The sequence below is a fragment of the Leucopleurus acutus genome, assembly GCF_964270905.1.
Source record: "Leucopleurus acutus genome assembly, chromosome: 11".
In the NCBI taxonomy this organism is placed as follows: domain Eukaryota; kingdom Metazoa; phylum Chordata; class Mammalia; order Artiodactyla; family Delphinidae; genus Leucopleurus; species Leucopleurus acutus.
The window spans coordinates 42,493,872-42,516,016 of NC_139152.1; the positions used below are offsets into that span (position 1 = coordinate 42,493,872).

Sequence of the window (22,145 nt, forward strand, 5' to 3'; positions counted from 1 at the left end):
GAAGTATTAAAGTATGGTTAAAAAACATTTCATCTGTTAAAGAGAAGAAAGAGTAGTTTGGGTATAAAGAACAGTACATGAAAAGACAGAGAGGCGTGCAAAACGTTGAAGTGTTTAAAACCATGAGTTTCATTGTGACTGGCGCATGGGGCTTGGTTTGGTAAGAAGGGAGATAAAGGAGAGAGGCAGGTTGGATCCCACTGTGTGCATTCAGCAGTTTTTTGTTGTTTTTTTTTTTCTCCTGCTTCCAGAGTTCTCAGGTCTGAAGTAACCTCTGGGGCCCATTTTGAGCCAGTGCAGCTGTACTGACTTTGGTCCTAGTGACTTTGGACTCTTGGAGTAGCTTATGCACAAGTGTCCTACTGGTTTATGTCAAGTGTGTGAATACTAAGTAACTTGAATATTACCCCTTAGTCCCCTCCTGCTACCCCGCCTGAGGTGCCAAGTTGCAGAAGGAAGCGCAGCATCTGTGTGGCGGCAGCAGCAGCGTTACCGTAATCGCGTTTGTTGAGTCCTTCTTCTGTGCCAGGCACTGTAGTAAGGACTTTTTGTGAATTTTCACTTAATCCTCATAATCTGATAAGGTAGGTGCTGTCACTCATTATCACTGTTTTATCAGTAAGAAAACTTAGCCTTAGCAACCTAAGTTGGTTGCCTGAAATCATGACAGCTAATGAGCAGTGGAGCTGGGCCTTGAATCCAGGTCTTTGTGGCTTAAAGCCTCTAAACCGCTCTCCTCTGCTGCTTTCTAAGAGAAAGGAGAATGAGAATAAATTCTAGAATATGAGTACAGTGAAGAGGGGCATTTACGTAATAAACCTGCTTTTTGCCTTTTGCTTTACCCCCAGAGCAGCTGCAGGCTGGGTACCCCCAAGAGGGGAAGGGGGAAGGAGATCAAAAGCAAACTCATACTGAAGGACAGTGAGGAGGGGTGGCCACGTAGGAGGTTCAGAGCCGCCCTGCCTTGGGGAGCAGCATATGCTGTTTCAGAGCTGAAGCAGCCGCTGTTCTGCCAGGTGTGGCTTCCTGTGACCAGGATGTGGGCAGGAAGGGGGTGTCAGCTGCTCCAAATGTGGGTTGAAGGGCATGGGGTTACAAGGTCAAACCAAATGAGGAAGTGTATGCAGAAGCAGTGGGAAACAGCAAAGCCACAGACAGATGGGGTGCTAGCATTATCTGCATGGAGCTTAGCTTGGGAAAATACCGTAAATAGCTGCTGTGAACTCTATGGCATGTGCAAGGGCTTTTTTTTTTTTTTTTTTTTGCCAGAGTTAAAGGTATTAAGTAAAAAAGATTTCTTCATTGGTCTGAGGTTTGGACCAGATGACCTGGTGTGCTGAAAAGAGTTCAGGACTCTGAGGAACCCTTCTATTCCTGTTCCCGCCTCTGTGGTCTCAGCTTGGGCAGAGCGCTCTGTGCTTGCTTTCTTATCTGTAAAGTGAGGAGTTAGACTTGATAAGTAGTTTTGAAGCTTTTTCAAAATTGCAGTATTGTGTGATAATTAAGTGTAGACTTTGGGGCTTCCCTGGTGGTGCAGTGGTTAAGAATCCGCCACCGCGGAACGTGCAGGGAACACGGGTTCGAGCCCTGGTCCGGGAAGATCCCACATGCCGCGGAGCAGCTAAGCCCGTGCGCCACAACTACTGAGCCTACGTTCTAGAGCCCGCGAGCCACAACTACTGAAGCCTGTGCGCCTGGAGCCCGTGCTCCGCAACAAGAGAAGCCCCCGCTCGCCGCAACTAGAGGAAGCCTGTGCGCAGCAACGAAGACCCAACGCAGTCAAATATAAGATAAATAAATAAATTTATAAAGGAAAAAGGAATAAGCTTTGGAGTTAGACTGCCTTGGTTCAGTTCTAAGTTTTACCACTAAACAACTTTGTGGTCTTGCTACAATTTCATCATCTATAAAATGTCCCTACCTCACCGAGTGGTGGCTGTGAGACAGACAGGTATTGTATAAGGCATCTCAGTAGGGTGCCTGCCGCATAGTACCTGCTTAATACATGCTAAATGTTATTATTTCTTCAAATAGACTCATAGGTACAATTATCAATGAATAAAAGGAATATAAATATGGGATTTGGAGGTCTCTCCTGCTCACCCCTCAGTGTAGTGGAATAGAGACCTGGAAGATGAGGGCTCTAAATATATAGTTCAAACAGAAGTATGAGCCTAAATGAAAAAGGAAATTGCCTGTGTCCTGATGTCCTGCTTTTTAGTTCAGTATTTCTCAGCTGGGCACCAGGACACAGGCACTCTGGGGATTCAGGCCAGTTGTGCCTTCGCTGGAGCCTTTCCTGGGACACACTGGGACTATAATTGTAATTTTACTTGAGGGACCCACTGAGCAGATTAGCATTCAGAAAGGCATCAGGACTCCTTTCCAACAGGGTGTACGTCATTTTGACAGTGCAGGTCATTTATTTCTGAACAGCTTCCTAGTCTGAGGTAGAATCTGTTTAGATTTAGCATTACGTTTTTTCTGTAGTAAAACAGGGAAAACTTGAAAGGACATTTATTTGTTGCCTGCTGTACTGGCTGTATAGTTACTTAGAAGCGAATGCCAAAAACTGTAGCCATTGACTAGTGGACAGCTGGCTACTGCTCTTATCACTGTTATAGCTGTTCTTCAGATCAGCTATATTTGTATTGTTATTGGGTAGCAGAGTCCTTCTCTGTGCGTGCACACTCTGAAACCAATAGGCAGAGAGGATTTGCCCCCGTAGAAGGTACCAGAATTAAGAATTTATATTTAGGCAGGAAAGAGCTAAGAACGGTTGTAAGTCAAATTAGCTAGTTGCCTGGTTCAGAAGAGGTGACGTATGTCTGGGAGAAAAAGGTACATATATATATATATATATTAGGTTTAGCAGGCAAGAATTTAAGGCTAGAAGTCAGCTAACAATGAGAGGGTCAGGCAATTCCAGAAGTCAAAACAGTTAGGATCTAGGGTCCAAACCCTGGGGAGATGGTCATAAATCAGTGTCGATAACAGTTATAGCCGGATGGAGCCAACTGCCCCCTTGTAGATTAGCTCAGTCCCTGAGCCCCTAGGTGTTCATTATAGCTGGAAGGCCATCAGATACCTGCGGGTTACCTTCGCCCCAACGGAAATGATGACCTCTCAGGGGAGGGAGAACTTGGTTGGGTGGAGAACTGCTCTCCTGGGCCTTGTGTCCCACAGCAAACCAGGAGCTGGGTAATAAACCTTTCCCTAAGAAGCTTTCTGTTCTGTGATATACTCCACCCCTGCCTTGAGTACTCCTCCCTGTAATGTCCTTTCATATTTACCCACCTTTATTACTTTAATGTATACATTTTGTATGGCTAAAAAGCTTAATCCAGTCCTGCGGTGAGGGTGGGGAAATGCTCAAGAGTTGGCTGCATGCAGTACTTTGGTAACTGTGCGTTTATTGTATTGTGTTTGCAGTGTGCTAGGATTTGTTTGGCATGAGCGTGAATGCGCTCGCACCTGGCTTTGCACAATGTCCCTGCTCCTTACTGTAGACTGAAGAGAATATCTCTTACCCTGCGTTAGCAATGGCAAAGCTCCTCCATCGTGTGCTCTATCCCCACATTGCTAATTAGAAATGAAAAGCCTGTGCTTTTTTTTTTTTTTTTTTTTTTGTGGTACGCGGGCCTCTCACTGTCGTGGCCTCTCCCGTTGAGGAGCACAGGCTCCGGACGCGCAGGCTCAGCGGCCATGGCTCACGGGCCCAGCCGCTCCGTGGTATGTGGGATCTTCCCGGACCGGGGCACGAACCCGTGTCCCCCGCAGCGGCAGGCGGACTCTCAACCACAGCGCCACCAGGGAAGCCCGAACCTGTGCTTTTCAGAAGGCTCATCTTATGCCGGCATGACACATTTGTTAATACTCCATGCCGTAACTTGTGAAGAGCTGTTCCACTGCTGCTAATGGGCCTTGTGCTCACACACATTCAGTGGCTGTTGTTATAAACTGATATTTTCCCTTGGGCCATAAACCACAATTCAATTTCAATTTCCCTTTTAACTCATTTACTTCACAAAGATCTAATTTAAGACAGATTAGGTAGAATATTATTGGACTTCATGAGTACCAAGTGACTGTTGCTTAAGAAATATTCTCGTAAGAATCCAGAGCTTGCTGTCCTTCCCGTTCCTCCTGAGCTTTAAAGGATCTGGTGTTGGAGCACAGTATCGAATAAGGGACGAATCTTCTTTTCTGGATTCTTACCAGCAGTTTAACAATGATGACTGAGATTTAAATCAGCCATGTGTATGACTTTAAAATGCTTTTGTATATATTTTTTTAAAAGTCAACCCATCACCAGTCATCCCTATCCATTCTCTCTCCCATAGTCACTGTCCTGCTAAGAACAGGGGGTATAAGTAGGGGATATAGGGCAGGGAAAAAGCAGCCTGTGGTACAGTTCTGTCTGGTACACTTCTGCCCCATGCTGCCCCCTGCTCACATAAGTATAGTTGTCAGGATAGTATTTAGCACTGTTGACCATGGACTTGACAGAGTTTCAGTTGAAGGAGCAAAATAAATAACTCAGGAGAGTTCTAGCAAGATGAAATGTGACGGAATGAATAATAGTAGGTTTTCTCCTCAAAGGTACGGTTTGCTGCTTTGTTGCACTTAATATTGGATGCTTCTGTGTATTTTGTAAATTGTGGACTCACAGATTGCAGAGCTGGAAAGGACCTGGGTACGCCCATCAGGCAGCCCCCTCTCTCATGTTAGAGATGAGGAAAATGAGATCCAGAGAGCTGCAGGGGCTCCCCCAGGCCATATAGCCAGGTAGAGGCAGGTGAAGAAGGACAACCTATGTGTTTTAATACCTGACAGGTGATGCGGCAGTTCTCAAATCCTGATGAGCACAGATTCCTCTGCAGCTTGTGTATCAGAAGCTCTGAGGTGGGACTTGAGAATCTGCTTTTTTTTTTTTAAAGCTGATCAGATCATTCTTAAGCAACCAGTCTGGTTTAGGTCAGAACTGGTGTTAGTACATAACAGGGATTAGCCAACCTTGATCCCTGGCCCAGATCAGCTCTGCCATTTGCTTTTCTACAGCCCATGAGTTAAGAAGAAGGGTTTTCACGGGACTTCCCTGGCGGTCCAGTGCTTAGGACTCCGCGCTTCCACTGCAGGGGGCACAGGTTCCATCCCTGGTTGGGGAGCTAAGATCCCACAAGCCTCATGGTGTGGCTAAAAAAAAAAAAAGAAGGGTTTTCACATTTTTAAAGGGTTGGGGAAAAGTCAAGAGCATAATAATATTTTGTGATATGTGAAAATTTTATGAAATTAAAATTTCCTTGTCTGTAAATAAAGTTTTATTTGAACACAGCCACTCTTATTTGTTTACATATTGTCTGTGGTTACTTTTGCAACTACAATGGCAGGTTGTTGCAACAGGGACTGTATGGCCCATAGAACCTATAATATTTGCTATCTGACCCTTTACAGAAAAGGTTTGCTGACCCCCGATATATATTATTCTATCTCTCAGATAAACACTGCAAGCCCCAGTGTTAAAAGATTCCTAAGCTTTGAGAACTTGTGTTGGTCCAAACAGCATCTTGCTTTATGCAAAAGATGAAGTTTGAAAAACTGCATATGAATTAAGCATATATAAATCTAATTATTTTAACAGTAAAGTATGTTTTATTGTAATACAACTTGCTGCTTGAAGTATGGAGGATTCACCTTCGTTTCTGGAGGTTTAGTGAAAGCTAGATGTTTATTTCTCTTTGAATAGAAAAAATATCTCCTGTTTTTATACTTGATAAAGATAGAGGGTGTAAATATTTAGAAAGGAGTGATGATAAACTATTCTGTATACAGTATTCAGTATCCAAATTAATTGTGAAATTTCTACTTCACACATAAAATGTCCATAAGGAAGCCTTTATACCTACAAAACCATCGTTTTAAAATTCACTGAAAAGACCTAGTTTCCCTCAGGATCATCAGTCTCTTTCTTGCCAACTCAGCACTGCACTCATTCAGAATCCTAGCTACCTCCTAGTTCTTCTTCAACCAAGGCCTAACAACTTCAGTTTCCTAACGTCTTCCTTTTCCTTTTCCTCTTCTTTTCCCTCACCTCAGACATACAAGCATTTGTTCAGTCACCAAGCAACAGGCATTTATCGAGCATCTGCTCCATGCCAGGTGCTGTGCAGGCTCTGATTCTGAGATAGGAAACACCCTCAGTGGTCCCTCTAGACCTATCTTTCCATCATGACCAAACTACAGGATGAGAAATTGGGAAGGTGCAGAGTTTGTTAACTTTTAACAACCCTGTTGCCTGTCTTCTTCTAAGGCAGGTAGGTGACTTTGGAAAGGCCCAGCCTGGTGGTTTTGGATCCTGGGGCACGGGGCCAGTGCTTCTTCCCTTGTTGCTGAGGCTTTTATGCAGCGTACCCCAGGGGCTCAACGTTCTCATTCACCAGAGACCCCATCCCCCACACCAGGTTCAGTCTCTGCCATGTTCCCATTGAACTGCCTCTCAATCCGGCACAATAGGAGCTGTAAAGAGGCTCTAAACTTGGAATAATACGTTGCTCCTTGCTGCCTGACCTCTGATAGGTGGGGTCCCTCTCCTGAGCTTTTGTGAGATGCAAAGAGGATAATAATCCCTCCTTCACACATACTTCACGGGAATATTATGAGGTTGAATGAGGAGGTTATTTAAAAGGCTTGGCATTTTCAGAGAGGGGGTTGCTGTAGAAACACAGAGGAGTACAAGTACTTCAGAGAGGGGGTTTTGAGAGAGCGCGGGGCTCTTTGTTTCTTTGGGAAGCCAAAATATGGAAGAGCCAGTAGCTCAGCCCTTGACCTCTTTCAGCCTAACCCCAAGTCTACTACTTCCTCTTGCTTTTAGGATTAGTCTTTCCCTGCAGCGTGCCCCACTGGAACCAGTCCCTTCTAGTACAGGAAGAATATTATTGCAGTGCATTCTCACCCTGGGGATGGTGCATTGAGCATTTCCAGGATGTATATGGCTCAGTACCAGCACTGCTTTTCTACTGTGGAGAGACCGGTGTGGCTCTGTCAGATTAGGAGAGGAAAGAGCAGAAGATGAGAAGACAGGAACTTTGAAGAATCTGCCAGCAACCGTTTATTGGGAGTGCTTGGCCTGAGCATTATATTGGAGCTGTGGGAGGCAGTGGGAGGAGTGAGGTTGGTTCCCGCTCTCCAAGAGCTTGAAACTTAGTTCTAGGAGTAGGTGGAGAGGGTGGAGGGGAGGGTACAAAAAGAGCTGGGAGAATAATGAAAGACACAAACTCTGAGTGTAGAAAAGGGGGAGCTCAGAGTAACTGGAAATATACCACAAAAGGTGGGACCTCAGCACCAAATTCAAAATATCGCTGACCTCTGGGGAAAGGAGAGTGTGTATTTGGAAAGGAGTGCAGAAAGGAGCAGTATTGGTAAGGCATTATTTCCCAGGCTAACTGATGGGTGCATAAATGTTTGTGGTATCGTTCTTTAGAACTTTTTATATGTCTTATACCTCTTACATGGTTCAGTTTTGTGTGTGTTTTTGTGGTGTTTTGTTTTCATTGAGATACAGTTCACAAGCTAGAAAATCCACCATTTTAAAGTGTACCAGTCATTGGCTTTTTGTTCACAAGGTTTGCAGGCATTACCACTATCTAGTTTCACAACACTTTCATCACCCTAGAGAGACCCATTTGCAGCGAGTTCCTAATCCCCTCTCCATCCAGCCCTAGGCAGCCACTAACCAACTTTCCATCAAGATTTGCCTGTTCTGGACATTTCACGTAAACGAAATCGTACAACATGTGGCCTTTTGTGTCTGAACTCTTTTCAAGATTTTGCAAGACCATGTTGTAGCATGTATAAACACTTAAATTCTCTTTCTTTTTTTCTTGGCCCAGATGTCCTTATTTTTCAAAAACCTCCTTAAATCTTTCTGAAGTTCAGAATGGGTTGGGAACCACTTTTAGCTATTACTATTCTTAATTCTATTATTTGGCTTGTGATAAAACTGATTTTTAAAAATGTATCAATAGCACCTTACTGGCCGCTTTTCAGGTAATAATGTACAGTTGACCCTTGAACGATGCAGGGGTTAAGACCATGGACCCTCAGCATAGTTGAAAATCCACATATAATTTCTAGCCAGCCCTCCAAACATGCAGTGTCCCCCACACCTGCGGTCCCTTAGTGTCTGCGGTTCCTCTGTACCTGTGCTTCCGCAGCCACAGATTCAGCCGACTGCGGATCGTGTAGTACTGTAGGATTTACTATTGAAAAAATCCACGTACAGGTGGACCTGAGCAGTTCAAACCCATGTTGTTCAAGGGTCAATATATTTTTATTGTGGTAAACTATACATAACACAAAATTTACCGTTTTAACCATTTTTAAGTGCACAGTTCAGTGGTATTAAATACATCCACCATGTTGTACAACCATATCGCCACTATCCATGTCCACAAATTTTTTTATCATCCCAAACAGAAACTTTGCCCATTAAACCATAACTGTCCAATCCTCCTGCCTGAGGCCCCTCATAAACTCTATTCTACTTTCTGTCTCTATGAATTTGCTAATTCTAGATACCTCAGATAAGTGGAATCATATAACATTTGTCCTTTTGTGTCTGGCTTATTTCACTTAGCATAATGTCTTCCAGGTTCATCTATGTTGTAGCATATGTCAGAATTTCAATCCTTTTAAGACTGGAGAGTATCCTGTTACATGGATATATGCCACATTTTGTTTACCTGTTTGTCAGTTGATGGGTTGTTTCCACTTTTGCAGTATTTTGAATAGTGCTTTTATGAACATCCATGTATACATTTTTGTGTGAACCTGTTTTTAGTTCTCCTGGATATATAGCTAGGAGTGGAATTGCTGGGTCGTGTGGTAACTCATTGTTTAACTTTTGAGGAACTGCCAACTGTTTTCCAAAGTGGATTAACAATTTTATATTCCTGCCAGTAATATATGAGAGTTCCAGTTTCTTTATATTCTTGCCGGCATTTGTTATTTTCCATGTTCTTTTTTTAAATTATTACCATCCTAGTGGATGTAAAGAGGTATCTCATTGTGGTTTTATTTGCATTTCCCTAATGACTAATAATGTTGAATATCTTTTCATGTGCTTATTGGCTGTTTGTATATCTGCTTTGTAGAAATGTCTATTTAAATCCTTACCCATTTTTAAGTTGGATTATTTGTCTTTTTACTGTCGAGTCGTAGGTGTTTTTTTTTTTTTTAATCTATTCTGGCTGCTAAACCCTTATTAGATACATGATTTGCAAATATTTTCACCCATCCTTTGGGTTGTCTTTTCACTTTCTTAATAGTGTCATTTGCTGCACAAAAGTTTTGAATTTTGATGAAGTCTCGTTTATCTATTTTTTTCATTGGTTGCTTGTGCTTTAGGTGTCACACCTATGACACCATTGCCTAATCCAAAGGTATAAAGGTTTACACCTATGTTTTCTTCAATGAGTTTTATAGTTTTAGCGTTTACATTTAGGTCTTTGATCCATTTTGAGTTAATTTTCATATCGGGTGTGAGATAGAGGTTCAGATTCATTCTTTTGCATGTGGTTATCAAGTTGTCCCAGCACCATTTATTGAAGACTGCTCTTTCCCCTTTAAATTGTCTTGGAACCCTTGTCGAAAATCAATTGACTATAGACGTATGGGTTTATTTCTGGACTCTCAATTCTATCCTATTGCTGTGTTTGGCTATCCTTATGTTAGTACCACAGTTTTGATTATTATAGCTTTGTGGTAAGCTTTGAAATGCAGAAGTGCGAGTCTTCAACTTTGTCCTTATTTTTTCAAGATTGTTTTGGCTATTTTGGTTCCCTTAAATTTCTATACAGATTTTAGGATCAGCTTGTTAGTTTGTGCCCAAAAAGGCAGTTGAAATTTTGATAGAGATTGCATTGAACCATAACAATATTAAGTCTTGCAATCCATGAGTGCAAGATGTCCTTCCATTTATTTATGTTTTTTTCAATTTCTTTTAATGATGTTTTATAGTTTTCAGTGTATAAGTCTTATACTTCTTTTGTTAAATTTATTCCTAGGTGTTTTATTCTTTTGGATGCTCTTGTAAACGGAGTTGTTTTCTTTCTCTTTTTTTCTTTTTATAGTTTTAAAAACATTTATTTATTTAATTTATTTTTGACTGCATTGGTCTTTGTTGCTGTGCACGTGGGCTTTCTCTAGTTGCGGCGAGTGGGGGCTACTTTTCGTTGTGGTGCGCGGGCTTCTTATTGCGGTAGCTTGTCCTGTTGCGGAGCACGGGCTCTAGGCACACAGGCTTCAGTAGTTGTGGCGTGCGGGATCAGTAGTGGTTCGCAGGCTCAGTAGTTATGGCTTGCGGGCTCTAGAGTCCAGGCTCAGTAGTTGTGGCACATGGGCTTAGTTGCTCCTCGGCATGTGGGATCTTCCTGGACCAGGGCTCGAACCCGTGTCCCCTGCATTGGCAGGTGGATTCTTAACCACTGAGCCACCAGGGGAGCCCCATAGTGTTGTGTTCTTTTTTTTTTTTTTTTGTGGTACACGGGCCTCTCCCTGTTGTGGCCTCTCCTGTTGCAGAGCACAGGCTCCGGACGCGCAGGCTCTGCGGCCATGGGTCACGGGCCCAGCCGCTCTATAGCATTGTTTTCTTAATTTCATTTTCAGATTGTTTATTGCTAGTATATGGAAATACAACTGATTTTTATATGTTGGTCTTGTGTCTTGGAACCTTGCTGAACTTGTTTATGAGCTCTAATAGTTTTGTGTGTATCTATTCCTTAGGGTTTTCCATATACGAGATCATTTCATCTGCAAATAGAAATAGTATTTCTTGCTTAATTGGCTTGTCTAGAACGTCCCATACAGTGTTGAATGGAAGTGGTGAGAGTGGAATCCTTGTTCCTCATTTTAGGGAGAAAGCTTTTAGTCTTTTAACATTAAAAACGATGTTAGCTGTGGATTTTTCATAGATGCCCTTTATCAGGTTAAGGAAGTTCCCTTCTATTTCTAGTTTGTTGAATGTTTTTATTATGAAAGAGTATTGGATTTTGTCAAACGTTTTTTCTGCATCTATTGGGATGATCATGCAGTAGTTATGCTTTATTTTATTAATATGTTGTATTACATTGATTGCTTTTCATATGTTAAATCATCTTTGCATTTCTGGGATAAATCTCACTTGGTCGTGGTGTATAATCCTTATTTTATATGCTACCAGATACTGTTGGCTGGTACTTTGTTGAGGCTTTTTGTATCTATATTCATAAGGGATATTAGTCTATAGTTTTCTTTTCTTGTAATGTCTTTGTATGGTTTTGTATCAAGGCAGTACTGACCTTACAGAATGAGTTGGGAAGTGTGCCCTTTTCTTCTATTCTTTGGAAGAATTTGTGAAGGATTGGTGTTAATTCTTTAAACATTTGGTAGCATTCATCAGAGAAGCCATCTGGTCCTGGGCTTTTCTTTGTGAGGGTTCATTTTTTTAATGCAAGGTGCAGAAGAGTATTTATGGTAGAATCCCATTTGAGAGAGAGAGAGAAGGAGAGTCTTTTTAAGGCTATATTTATGTTATATTAATACAGAAAAGTTTTGAAAAGATATACAAGCAGCAAAGGTTATCGTTGGGTCATGAGATGGAACTTGTCTTCTCTTCCCTTTTTTTTTTTTTGTGGTACACGGGCCTCTCACTGTTGTGGCGTCTCCCGTTGCGGAGCACAGGCTCCGGATGCGCAGGCTCAGCGGCCATGGCTCACGGGCCCAGTCGCTCCGCGGCATGTGGGATCCTCCCGGACTGGGGCACGAACCCGCGTCCCCTGCATCGGCAGGCGGATGCTCAACCACTGCGCCACCAGGGAAGCCCGTCCTCTCTTCCTTTTTTAATGATTATGAACGTGTGCTGCTTTAAATTAAAAAACAGAACAAAACCAAAAACCTACTTAAAATGGCTAGCATTTGACCATTTGCTTTTTTCACCTGCACGGTGAGATGCTAGGGCTGTGTACTTGCCACTGAACTTGTGTCCTTAGGAACTCAGTCTAGTAGGCCCCTACATCTCTCTCCAGCTTCACAGTCTGCTGCTCCCCCTCTCTATTTTATCCTCCATCAACACTGAATTACTTATCAATTCCCTGAAAACACCCACAGTTCTGTGCTACTGTGCCTTTGTAATCCTATGTTGGTTCCTTTCCTTGCCAACCCTTCCTCCTTTATCTGCCCAGTTAATCTCTCTTAATCTCCGCTTGTCCTTTAAAACCCCTTCCAAATGTTTAGTTACCTGCCTTTATGAACACCTCGCAACCCACTCTCTTCCCTTGCATTTCCCACCCAATGGGGGAAAAATCTCTCTCTCCTGCTGCCTCATACATTACGCATATTTTTGTTACTGAACTTTGTATTTACCCTGCATCATAATTACTAGTTCACATATATGTCTTCCCTAAAAGTACAGTTTTATTCAATCTTGTATCCAAGGAGCTTAGCACAATGCTTGGCACAAAACATGCTCACAGATATTTTAATTGAATTGAGGTCATGCGACAGGAAAAGGCATTCTGGGTAGGATGAGCAAAGAGAGCCAAGACCAAAGTTTAAATGACTATAACCTGTACTGGTTTGGCAAGACGGGAGGGTTCATGCCAGGAATGATTTTGGCAAGGCTGATCATGGAGGCTCTTCAAAGCCAGACAGAGTAGACTTGGTAGGTAAATACTGGCGGAATGAAGAACCCTCCTCACCTCCTTTGAGTTTTTGCTCAAATCTCCCTTCTCGGTAGGCTTACCCTGACCACCTGAGAGGGATAGACTCGGAGTCTGGGGTTGATAGATGCAAACTATTACATTTAGAATGGATAAACAATAGGGTCCTATTGTGTAGCACAGGGAACTGTATCCAATCTCGTGGGATAAACCATAATGGAAAAGACTATTTAAAAAAAAAGAATGTGTATATGTGTATAATTGAGTCACATTGCTGTACAGCAGAGATGGGCACAACATTGTAAATCTACTATACTTCAAAAAAAAAAAAACACCAAACCTGTCATCTCTCCATTCACCCCATCCCCTGACCCCTGCACTCTAGAGCCTCCTTTCCCTGATCTTCTTCCTTTTTCCATAGCACTTAGCACATTTGGTATAATTTACTTACTCATTATGTTTTTTATTTATTATCTGTCTCCCCCCTTAGAGTATAAGCTCCTCACACTAGGGTGGCCTTGTTTACTGATACTCCCCAAGCACCTAGAACGTTGCCTGGCATATAGTAGGCACTGAGTAAATATTTGTTGAGTGAATGAATCCTAAATTAATAAACTTAGGGCTTCCCTGGTGGTGCAGTGGTTGAGAGTCCGCCTGCCGATTCAGGGGACACAGGTTCGTGCCCTGGTCTGGCAAGATCCCACATGCCGCGGAGCGGCTGGGCCCGTGAGCCATGGCCACTGAGCCTGTGCGTCCAGAGCCTGTGCTCCGCAACGGGAGAGGCCACAGCAGTGAGAGGCGCGCGTACCGCAAAAAAACAAAAAAAAGGGAAACAAAAATAAACTTAAGTATCTTGTCCAGAGCTGGCATAAAATAGTTTACGTATAATTCAAATGTCTTGTTTCTGAAAGGAAAGTTTATTCTGTAAAACTGCTGAGATAGTGTCATCTATTTGTAATGTAATCTGGGGCAGGGAGGGGGGAGGGAGGTGAGGGAAAGAGGTTTCTCTTGCCTTAATATTGCCTGAAGATTTCTTGCCCTAGACACCAAACTGGGAAGTAAAACTTACAAGTACATTTGAGTTTATTTCTTGCCTAGAAAAATGTTGTTTCATGTGATGATTAATTCCCATGCTTTAATAATTTCTCTCTCTCTTTTTCCACAGACCTTTGTAGTATTAAACAGAGGGAAAACTCTCTTCAGATTTAGTGCCACGCCTGCCTTGTACATTTTAAGTCCTTTTAACCTGATACGAAGAATAGCTATTAAAATTTTGATACATTCATATCCTTTTCTGCAAATGTGGAGTGAGTGCAGCAGTTGCATGGTCGCTGGTGTGTGTTTCTGAATGTGGACAACTTGATTGTATATTAAGTATTTTACCAATAGTGTAGGTGACTATCCCACCAGTTAGAAGTTTTACGAGTGACTTCTGCTGAATCCTGAGTTGAGCTTCAGCAAATTCTTTTTTCTTAGGATGATGTCATGGGAGTCTGGAATTTTGTGGATATCATTAAGAGCAACAAATGAAGATGGTAACCTTTTACTGAAGTCTTACTTTTTAAAGCACTCAGACTTCAAGAGTTAGATTGTTCAGCTTCTTATATATTAAAGTCCATATTAGAATTTTTGAAAAGCTACTTCTTGAGTTACAAATAATTGCATGAGTGTTTTAGAGATCTGCCTTGAATATTTTTGATTTCTTGAACAGTGAGCTTAGAAAGTATCTAGGATAGTTTCTCAGATTCAATGGCCTCCTTGGTACAGAGGTTTAGATCTAGATTGCAAGATTGCTATGAATCTGTTTTGGTGTTTTTGCTCCCCTTAAACAGAAAATGCCCATTTATTCATGTGGCTTGACTTTTATGTCTTATTAATATAGGAGAGTATATGACAGATGACAAATTATGTGATGGGGCTAGCAACTTTGCATCGTGACTTTAAACTTTCATGGTTGGCCTTCGATTTGACAGTACTTAGCCCCATGCTTCAGAGTTTTTGTACCCTCCGAATAGGATGAGGAAACCAGCAGTTGCTACTTTGTAAATAGGTTTGCTGAGCTTTTGCACATTTTATTAACAGTAAGAACTTCGCAACCTGGTCTGGAATCTTTGGTTTACAAGCAACATAGATCTGAAACCTAAAGGTTTATAAGTAAATAAATAACTCACAATGGACTTCTTCCCTTTTTGCTGGATCAGAAGATGGTGTTTTTTCTCTTCTAGCCAGAACATGTTGTTATTCCCTGAAGAAAAATACAGCTGTAGTGAAGAAAAAAATCCAGCTGTAAGAAGTAGTTTTTCTTTTTAAAACTCCACTAATAGAATGAAGATAGTGAATGCCATTAGCAAGAGAGAGTGAATTAGCAACAAATGAGATATGGCTTCTGTGCTTATTAAAGTGACAGTTTGAGTTCGAGTAACTCATATTGACCTGAAGCCGTGTAATTTTTCTCAGTAGACAAGAACAGGAAGGGCTGAGAGAGATCCTGGATGGAATTAAAATGGCAACAGAATGATTTGCTACCCATAAACATTCCCAGGCACTTTCAGAATGATCAGATGAATTTGCCTCGTTACCTAATTCTTAGGAGTACGGTGGTGCAGATGTCCTTAAAATCCTTACCCAATGTACCATAACTGGTTTCCCAGATTGGACAAATTCAGCGTCCATTGACTGTTGCCTTGCCCCACAAGAACAATCAGACCTTTGGAAGACTATTAAAAAAAAGAAAAATCATTAATGACATGCACATTTCCAAATAACGGGTAATGCAAGATAATTAACAATAAATGACTACTGAATAATATAGATTAGATTTAATTTATTTTCTCACCTGATGACTTTGGCATCTGGTGGACTGCAAGATTTCTGGTTATTGGGCAGAGAGGTATTTAGAGGCATAAGTGGTAAGAGGGAGAAATGTTTATCCAAAAGGAGTAGAGCAGTGACAGTGCCTTTGAAAGAAAGAGAGTGGCCATGCTGCTGTGTCCACTCACATTCTCTGGCCAGGTGTGGGTACACATGGTGGCGCTCTGTGTTCGTGGTGATGACCACAGTTTTCATTATCACCTCGCCTTTTCCTCCTCTCTGTGCTTTGTCTCCTTTCAGGTTACTGATTTAATTCCTGTGATACCCAATGCGTTATGTGTTTGCTTCCTGAGGATAAAAACTGGCCAGATTTTGTATATTCTCCCTTGACTTTTTTCTACAGTGTTTAGCATGATCATTATGTGCACTATTTTGACCAACTGTGTATTCATGACTTTTAGTAACCCTCCTGAATGGTCGAAGAATGTGGAGTAAGTAGCTGATTTATTTATTTTTCTGCCAGCTTGTTTTAAGTATTTTTAGTCACTGAATCTTGCACTGCACAGCTTATCCACCAAGGAAGAAAATTATTGCCCACTTTTCATGTCACAAAGATGTGTGAGGATACGTGTGGAACTTAAGAAATATCCTTAGAAGTCAACTCTAGAAAGAGAAAGTATGCCCTGGAAGTTACTACTCATCACCTCTGCCCTTTCCTGTGTCAGCCAATGCTTTGACTTGCTGCCCCATCACCATCTTGTACCCTCAGTTCCTGATGATACTGCCTTCTTCTCCAACATTAGCTTTCCCTTTCTTTTTGACTTGTCTCAAGTTAAAATTAGCTGTGGGGCCTCCTCGCCTGGTTCAAAATGATCATGTGCTAGATGGCAATAGAGAGTTTTTTCTTTGCAATACCCGTCAGGGCCCAGTGCAACATTCCAGAGTTCTTGCTTTGTGCATTTCAGTAATTTTCATTTGAAGCATCCCTTTCTCTTCCTCACTTCCTTTCTGCTGCATTGGCTGTGTTCTTTCTGTTTTGTCTCTGTTAGTTGAAGCCATCCGTCGGCAAGTGTTATCTTAAAAGATTCATTTAAAGTTTCTGTCTGTTCAGAAATTACCTCAAGATATCCGTTTCTTTGACAGGTACACGTTCACAGGGATTTATACATTTGAATCACTAGTGAAAATCATTGCAAGAGGTTTCTGCATAGATGGCTTTACCTTTTTACGGGATCCGTGGAACTGGTTAGATTTCAGTGTCATCATGATGGCGTAAGTTCTCTGCTTACTTTATTGGTGTTCTGGGTGATTATGTGTGTGTGGTTGTACTCTTGGGTGTGTTTGTATGACAGTTTGTAAGTGTGAGTTTGTGGGCTTAGTTGTATGAGGAATTAATGTATAACCGTGTAAGGTGGTATGGACTTATGCCTATGATTCTTGCTTCTGAGGGCCTCTTGTGGTTCAGGAAATGACAGCATGTATACATGGGAGATGGTGAGCAGAGGCTTGACAGCTGGGAGAGAAAGTAGGAAGTGATTTCCCATTGATACTCCCTCATATTTTATTTTCCCCTACAGCATTGACCCGGGGTCGCACAATTATCACTAGGCGGCCTCGGTGAAGACCTCAGATTTTTTAGGTGTAAACCTTAGGCTGGAACTCAGTGTCCTGGGTATGTTATATCACATGTAATTTCATGAGGCTATCCGGATGTTGCGGAATTCAGAGCATACTTTAGAGTCAAAACGTGAGCCAAGTGTATCCAATCTGGTCACTTCGTAAAGAATTACCGACCAGAGCTTCAAACTATTATTACTAGGGAGCAGTGTAACCCCACATTGGTATGCTAGGGTAATCTGTGTTGTTTTAACAATGAAAATGTATCTCTTTGGGAAGTTTAGCTGGTGATAGAAGAGTTATAGCAGACTTTATTTTTATTTTCAGGTTGGGAAAGTACTTTGTGGTTTGGTAGGGGCTAAGTGTGTTGTCTAGATTGTGTGTGTGTTTATGTGTATGCACACAGACGTGTAAGAAATTGAGTGCATTCGTGTATGTATGGGTCTGAACGTCAGATAGAAAAACGTATTTCAACTGTAAAGTGTGAATGAATGATATGCATTGAATATTTGAAACTGGAACTTTGACTTTCTGTTATATTAAGACAATTTCTAGCTTTCCAGCATTATGAATACACATTGGTGTTCATTTAAAATTTAAGTGTCCTTGCTAGGCACAGAGCTGGTGTGCACTTAACACAATATTGGCTCTGATCCCATGATCTAGAATTTTCCTGAGCCCTGTTTTTGTATGTCACGGGCTAAAACTTCATCTGTAGGCATGACTGCAAAGATATGCATACAACTCTTAGATAAGTCATTTATGCAGAGATTTTAGGCATTTTTGCCATTGTCAACTAGGGAGTTACTTTAATGTAGGTTTGTTTTTATGAGACTCCTGTTGCAGAAATTTGTCTCCTTTTCCTAAGAAATTGTTCATAAAACTTGGAGACATAAGCCTTTGAATACCTCCTGGCCTTCCTTTTTACTAAAAAAAAGTGAACGGACTAAGTAGTCATTCTGATTGGGATCTGCACATCACAATGCTGAGGAAGAAAGGAAGCCCTAGGAACCTTCTGGTGGTATCACTTCTTTCAAATACACTTTTGAATTCTCCTTGCCCAATTGAAAAAAAAATGTGTTCCTTAAATGTTTATATTTTGAAACTTTTCTTTTTCAAGGAAATAAATGAAATCGTAGCTTGTATATAAGACCCTTTCTTACCCCCGTTCTCAAACCCTCGCCCAGTGGTACCATTACAAGTTAACTTTGGTTTGATTCTGCAGGTATATAACAGAGTTTGTAAACCTAGGCAATGTTTCAGCTCTACGCACTTTCAGGGTACTGAGGGCTTTGAAAACTATTTCGGTAATCCCAGGTAAGATGGCCCGGGGTTGGTGTTAGGTGTTGGGTTAGGGCCCTGACGTGACGTATTGTACTTTTTGTTTTGTTGTGGTTTTGTTTTTTTCCTTCGGTGTTTGTGTTTGTGTCCGTGTTTGTCATTTGTGTCTGTGCGTGACCTCCCTTACTACAGATATGTGACAGAGTTTGTGGACCTGGGCAATGTCTCAGCGCTGAGAACATTCAGGGTTCTGCGAGCTTTGAAAACTATCTCTGTAATTCCAGGTGAGAAAATTTAAACACAAGACTGACTTTGCCTCATCTCCTCTCTCTCCTCCATTCATTTTGTCCACCACATTCTAAAGCGGCATCAGCACAGCTGATATGGCCTTGCATTCCGCATGTTTGTCCTGGGAGACGTTCTCTGGAATGGCTCTTTGGTCCTTAGCAGTATCTCTGACAGTGCTTGCTAGGCATGCGGCCCCCATTCCATCCATGCTTTGAAAAAGCACGTGCTTAAGAATCACTTGGATCTTACAATATCTGAAAGAATCGTCACGGAGCTAGCTGTCTCTTTGAATATCAATCACTTGCTTCCTAGCCTCATGGAATTACAGTAATTTTAACATTCACCATCATTCCATTGCTTATGATTTCTAGGCTTCCTGTCGCATGGTTTGCTGATGGGATGTTATTCGAAGAATTGTACTTTTATTGTTACTGTGTTAATGGAATTATTTAATCACAGAAGAGACCTTACCCATTTAACTAGTCCAGTGTTCCAGACAAATTTAAGAGCCTGAACTTTAATAATCACTGTCTATCACATTCTGTTGCTGTCTGTTTCACTAGAATAAGAACCAGTAGACATCTACTACATATATATTCAGAGACCATTCTCAAACATAAATCCCAGTGAAAGCTTATGCAGGTGCTGTTAAAAAAAAAAAGTCAAAGGTAAGATAAGATACGTCTAAACATGTGGGCAAACAAAAAAGTACAGAAACTTCATAAGAAAAAAAAAGGAATCCGCGGGTGGTTGAGAGGTAGTTGATTGACAGTCTCTCTAAAATTTTTGCCTTTTTTTTCCTTGGTTCTGGTTGAGCTAGCTCAGTGGTTCTTAACCTTTTGAAGGTTTTGAATCCTTTTGAGAATCAGATGAAAGGTCACAGGCACCACCCCCCAACACCAAAGCCCACCTGTGACCCCCAGGTTGAGATCCATTAATTTAATTCAAATCCTTTCTACCAGGTAATCACTATTTTTCTAAAGACCAGTCTTGAAATCTGGAAGGAAAGATATTTTAGTTAGTCTGCTAACTAAAATATTGTTGGCAGAAATGTGGCAGAAGTCAAGACTACGTTGTTGCTGGTTCGACTTTGGTTATGTTCAGGAGTTTTCAGGGAAGACTCCCGAGAGGCCAGGCTTTCCACTGCAGTTTTGTAGAAACAGGGACATGAAGAACAGAGGCATCCTATTCCTGGCATCACGTGGCTCTTCTCCTTGTGGCTGAACCAAAAATAATTCCTCTTTTCCCCTTTTCAACACGTTATCTAGATATCAGATGCAGAGAGAGGGAAGCACGGAGGTAGAATCCGAGAGAGGGAAGACTTAGAATGTAGCTTACTGAGAACCTCAGGAAGGTAAACCTCAAGTTTCTCCATTTACAGATTTGGGCTGTGAAGCGGGCCAGTAAATTATGGCCCTATTAAAAATGAATTCCAGGGCTTCCCTGGTGGCGCAGTGGTTGAGAGTCCGCCTGCCGATGCAGGGGACACGGGTTCATGCCCCGGTCCGGGAAGATCCCACATGCCACGGAGCAGCTAGGCCTGTGAGCCATGGCCGCTGAGCCTGCGCGTCCGGAGCTTGTGCTCCGCAACGGGAGAGGCCACAACAGTGAGAGGCCCGCGTACCACACACACACACACAAAAATTCCGGGCTTCCCTAGTGGCGCAGTGGTTGAGAGTCTGCCTGCCGATGCAGGGGACGTGGGTGCGAGCCCCGGTCCGGGAAGATCCCACATGCCGCGGAGCGGCTAGGCCCGTGAGCCACAAGCACTGAGCCTGCGCTCTAGACCCCGCAAGCCACAACTACTGAGCCCATGTGCCACAACTACTGAAGCCTGCACGCCTAGAGCCCGTGCTCCGCAATAAGAGAAGCCACCGCAATGAGAAGCCCGTGCACCGCAACAAAGAGGAGCCCCAGTTCGCCACAACTAGAGAAAGCCCGCGTGCAGCAACAAAGACCCAGTGCAGCCAAAAATAAATAAATTTATTAAATGAAAAAGAAAACGAATTCCTTGGGACTTCCCTGGTGGTCCAGTGGCTAAGACTCGGTGCTCCCAGTGCAGGGGGCCTGGGTTTGATCCCTGGTCAGGGAACTAGATCCCACATGCCACAACTAAGAATTTGCATGCCACAACTAAAAGATCCCATGTGCTGCAACTAAGACCCAGTGCAGCCAAATAAATAAATATTTTTTTAAAATGAATTCCTTTATTTTTAGCAATGGTAGCTTACTGCTTATCAACCAGAGGCTGGGTGTCAGTTGGAGTATATTCTCCTTGGCAAAAAACTATGACCCTGACTTATCAAGGTTTAGTTCCTAGCCGTTTCAAATCCGTTTGACAGAAAATTCAGCTCATTCTTTAGGCAGCTTCATGAAGCTTGTTGATGGCAGCCTAACCCTTAGGCAGGCCTTGTCTTATATTTTTTTTTTTGGGACATCTGTACCACCAAATCTTTACTTTCATTTTTCCTTTGGTCTCTTTCCTCCTCTGGCCTCTTTTAAATATGATCCCATGTTTTCTGCTCACTTCCCCCAGCGTACTCCGCAAGGCATCTGTCTCTTTATGTTCTTGTGATCTCAAAACTTCTCTTCCAGAATTAAATTGGAAAGCTGCGTTCTGCTCACTAACTAGGGCAGCAGATGCTGTCTCTGCTCCAGCTCTTAGCCTCTGTCTCTGTCTCTGCTGTATGATTAACTTCTGACCACAGCATTTCTGCAAGATAACTCTTGACTGATGTCACGTAATTTATCCTTATTACTTTAGTTTTATAGGTATATATTCATGTCTAGTTTTATATTCTGTATTACAAATATATATTTATAAGCACAGTGCCTGGCCCATAGTAGTCCTCCATAAATGATTTTAGCAGTAGCAATTATAAAGAAGAAACCTAAACCCAAAGAAAGGGTTTGTATGAAGATTTAGACACCAGCTTCACAGTTTGAAATAGATTCCTGGATTCCTATTTCTAGAAGCACCCCGCAACTGAGATGGCTTTGGGAGGCTTTGGAAAATAACTTTAAGGGGTAATAAAGCCAATAATAGATCACTGTCAGCGAATGGTATAATTGATACTTGAATTAAAGTGTGACTTTTAATCCCAAGTCCTTTTGCTCCCCATTCTACGTGTAGAGGGCTATTGCCTTGTTCCTACCTGCCCGCTACCCAGGTCTCCTTCCCAGGTGGTAACACCAGTGTATGAGGCAGTAGACCTGGGCCCTCTCTTGACTGGAAATCTAAGTCATTTTGACTCCACACTTACAGAGTTAGGCCACAGTTCCCTCTGAGTAAATCCATTGCTTTGGGTACCAAGTTTTCTCATAGGCCACTTCAGTGGAATTGTTGCTTTCTTTTGCCTTTTCCTGACCCCGGTTTGATGATCGGCTTTTTGGTTTTTTTTAACATCTTTATTGGAGTATAGTTGCTTTACAATGGTGTGTTAGTTTCTGCCT

The 22,145-nt window shown here is 42.1% G+C and overlaps 1 protein-coding gene across 1 annotated transcript in view; it reads left to right on the top strand.

Annotated features, from left to right (window-relative positions):
• Positions 1 to 22,145, top strand: part of SCN8A (sodium voltage-gated channel alpha subunit 8) — a 113,650-nt gene that overhangs the window by 11,635 nt on the left and 79,870 nt on the right. Inside the window, exons 2-5 of the mRNA XM_082850585.1 lie at positions 13,861 to 13,978; positions 15,907 to 15,997; positions 16,650 to 16,778; positions 18,597 to 18,688. Of these exons, the coding sequence (XP_082706711.1) occupies positions 13,861 to 13,978; positions 15,907 to 15,997; positions 16,650 to 16,778; positions 18,597 to 18,688 (430 nt within the window). The remainder of the gene's footprint in view (positions 1 to 13,860; positions 13,979 to 15,906; positions 15,998 to 16,649; positions 16,779 to 18,596; positions 18,689 to 22,145) is intronic.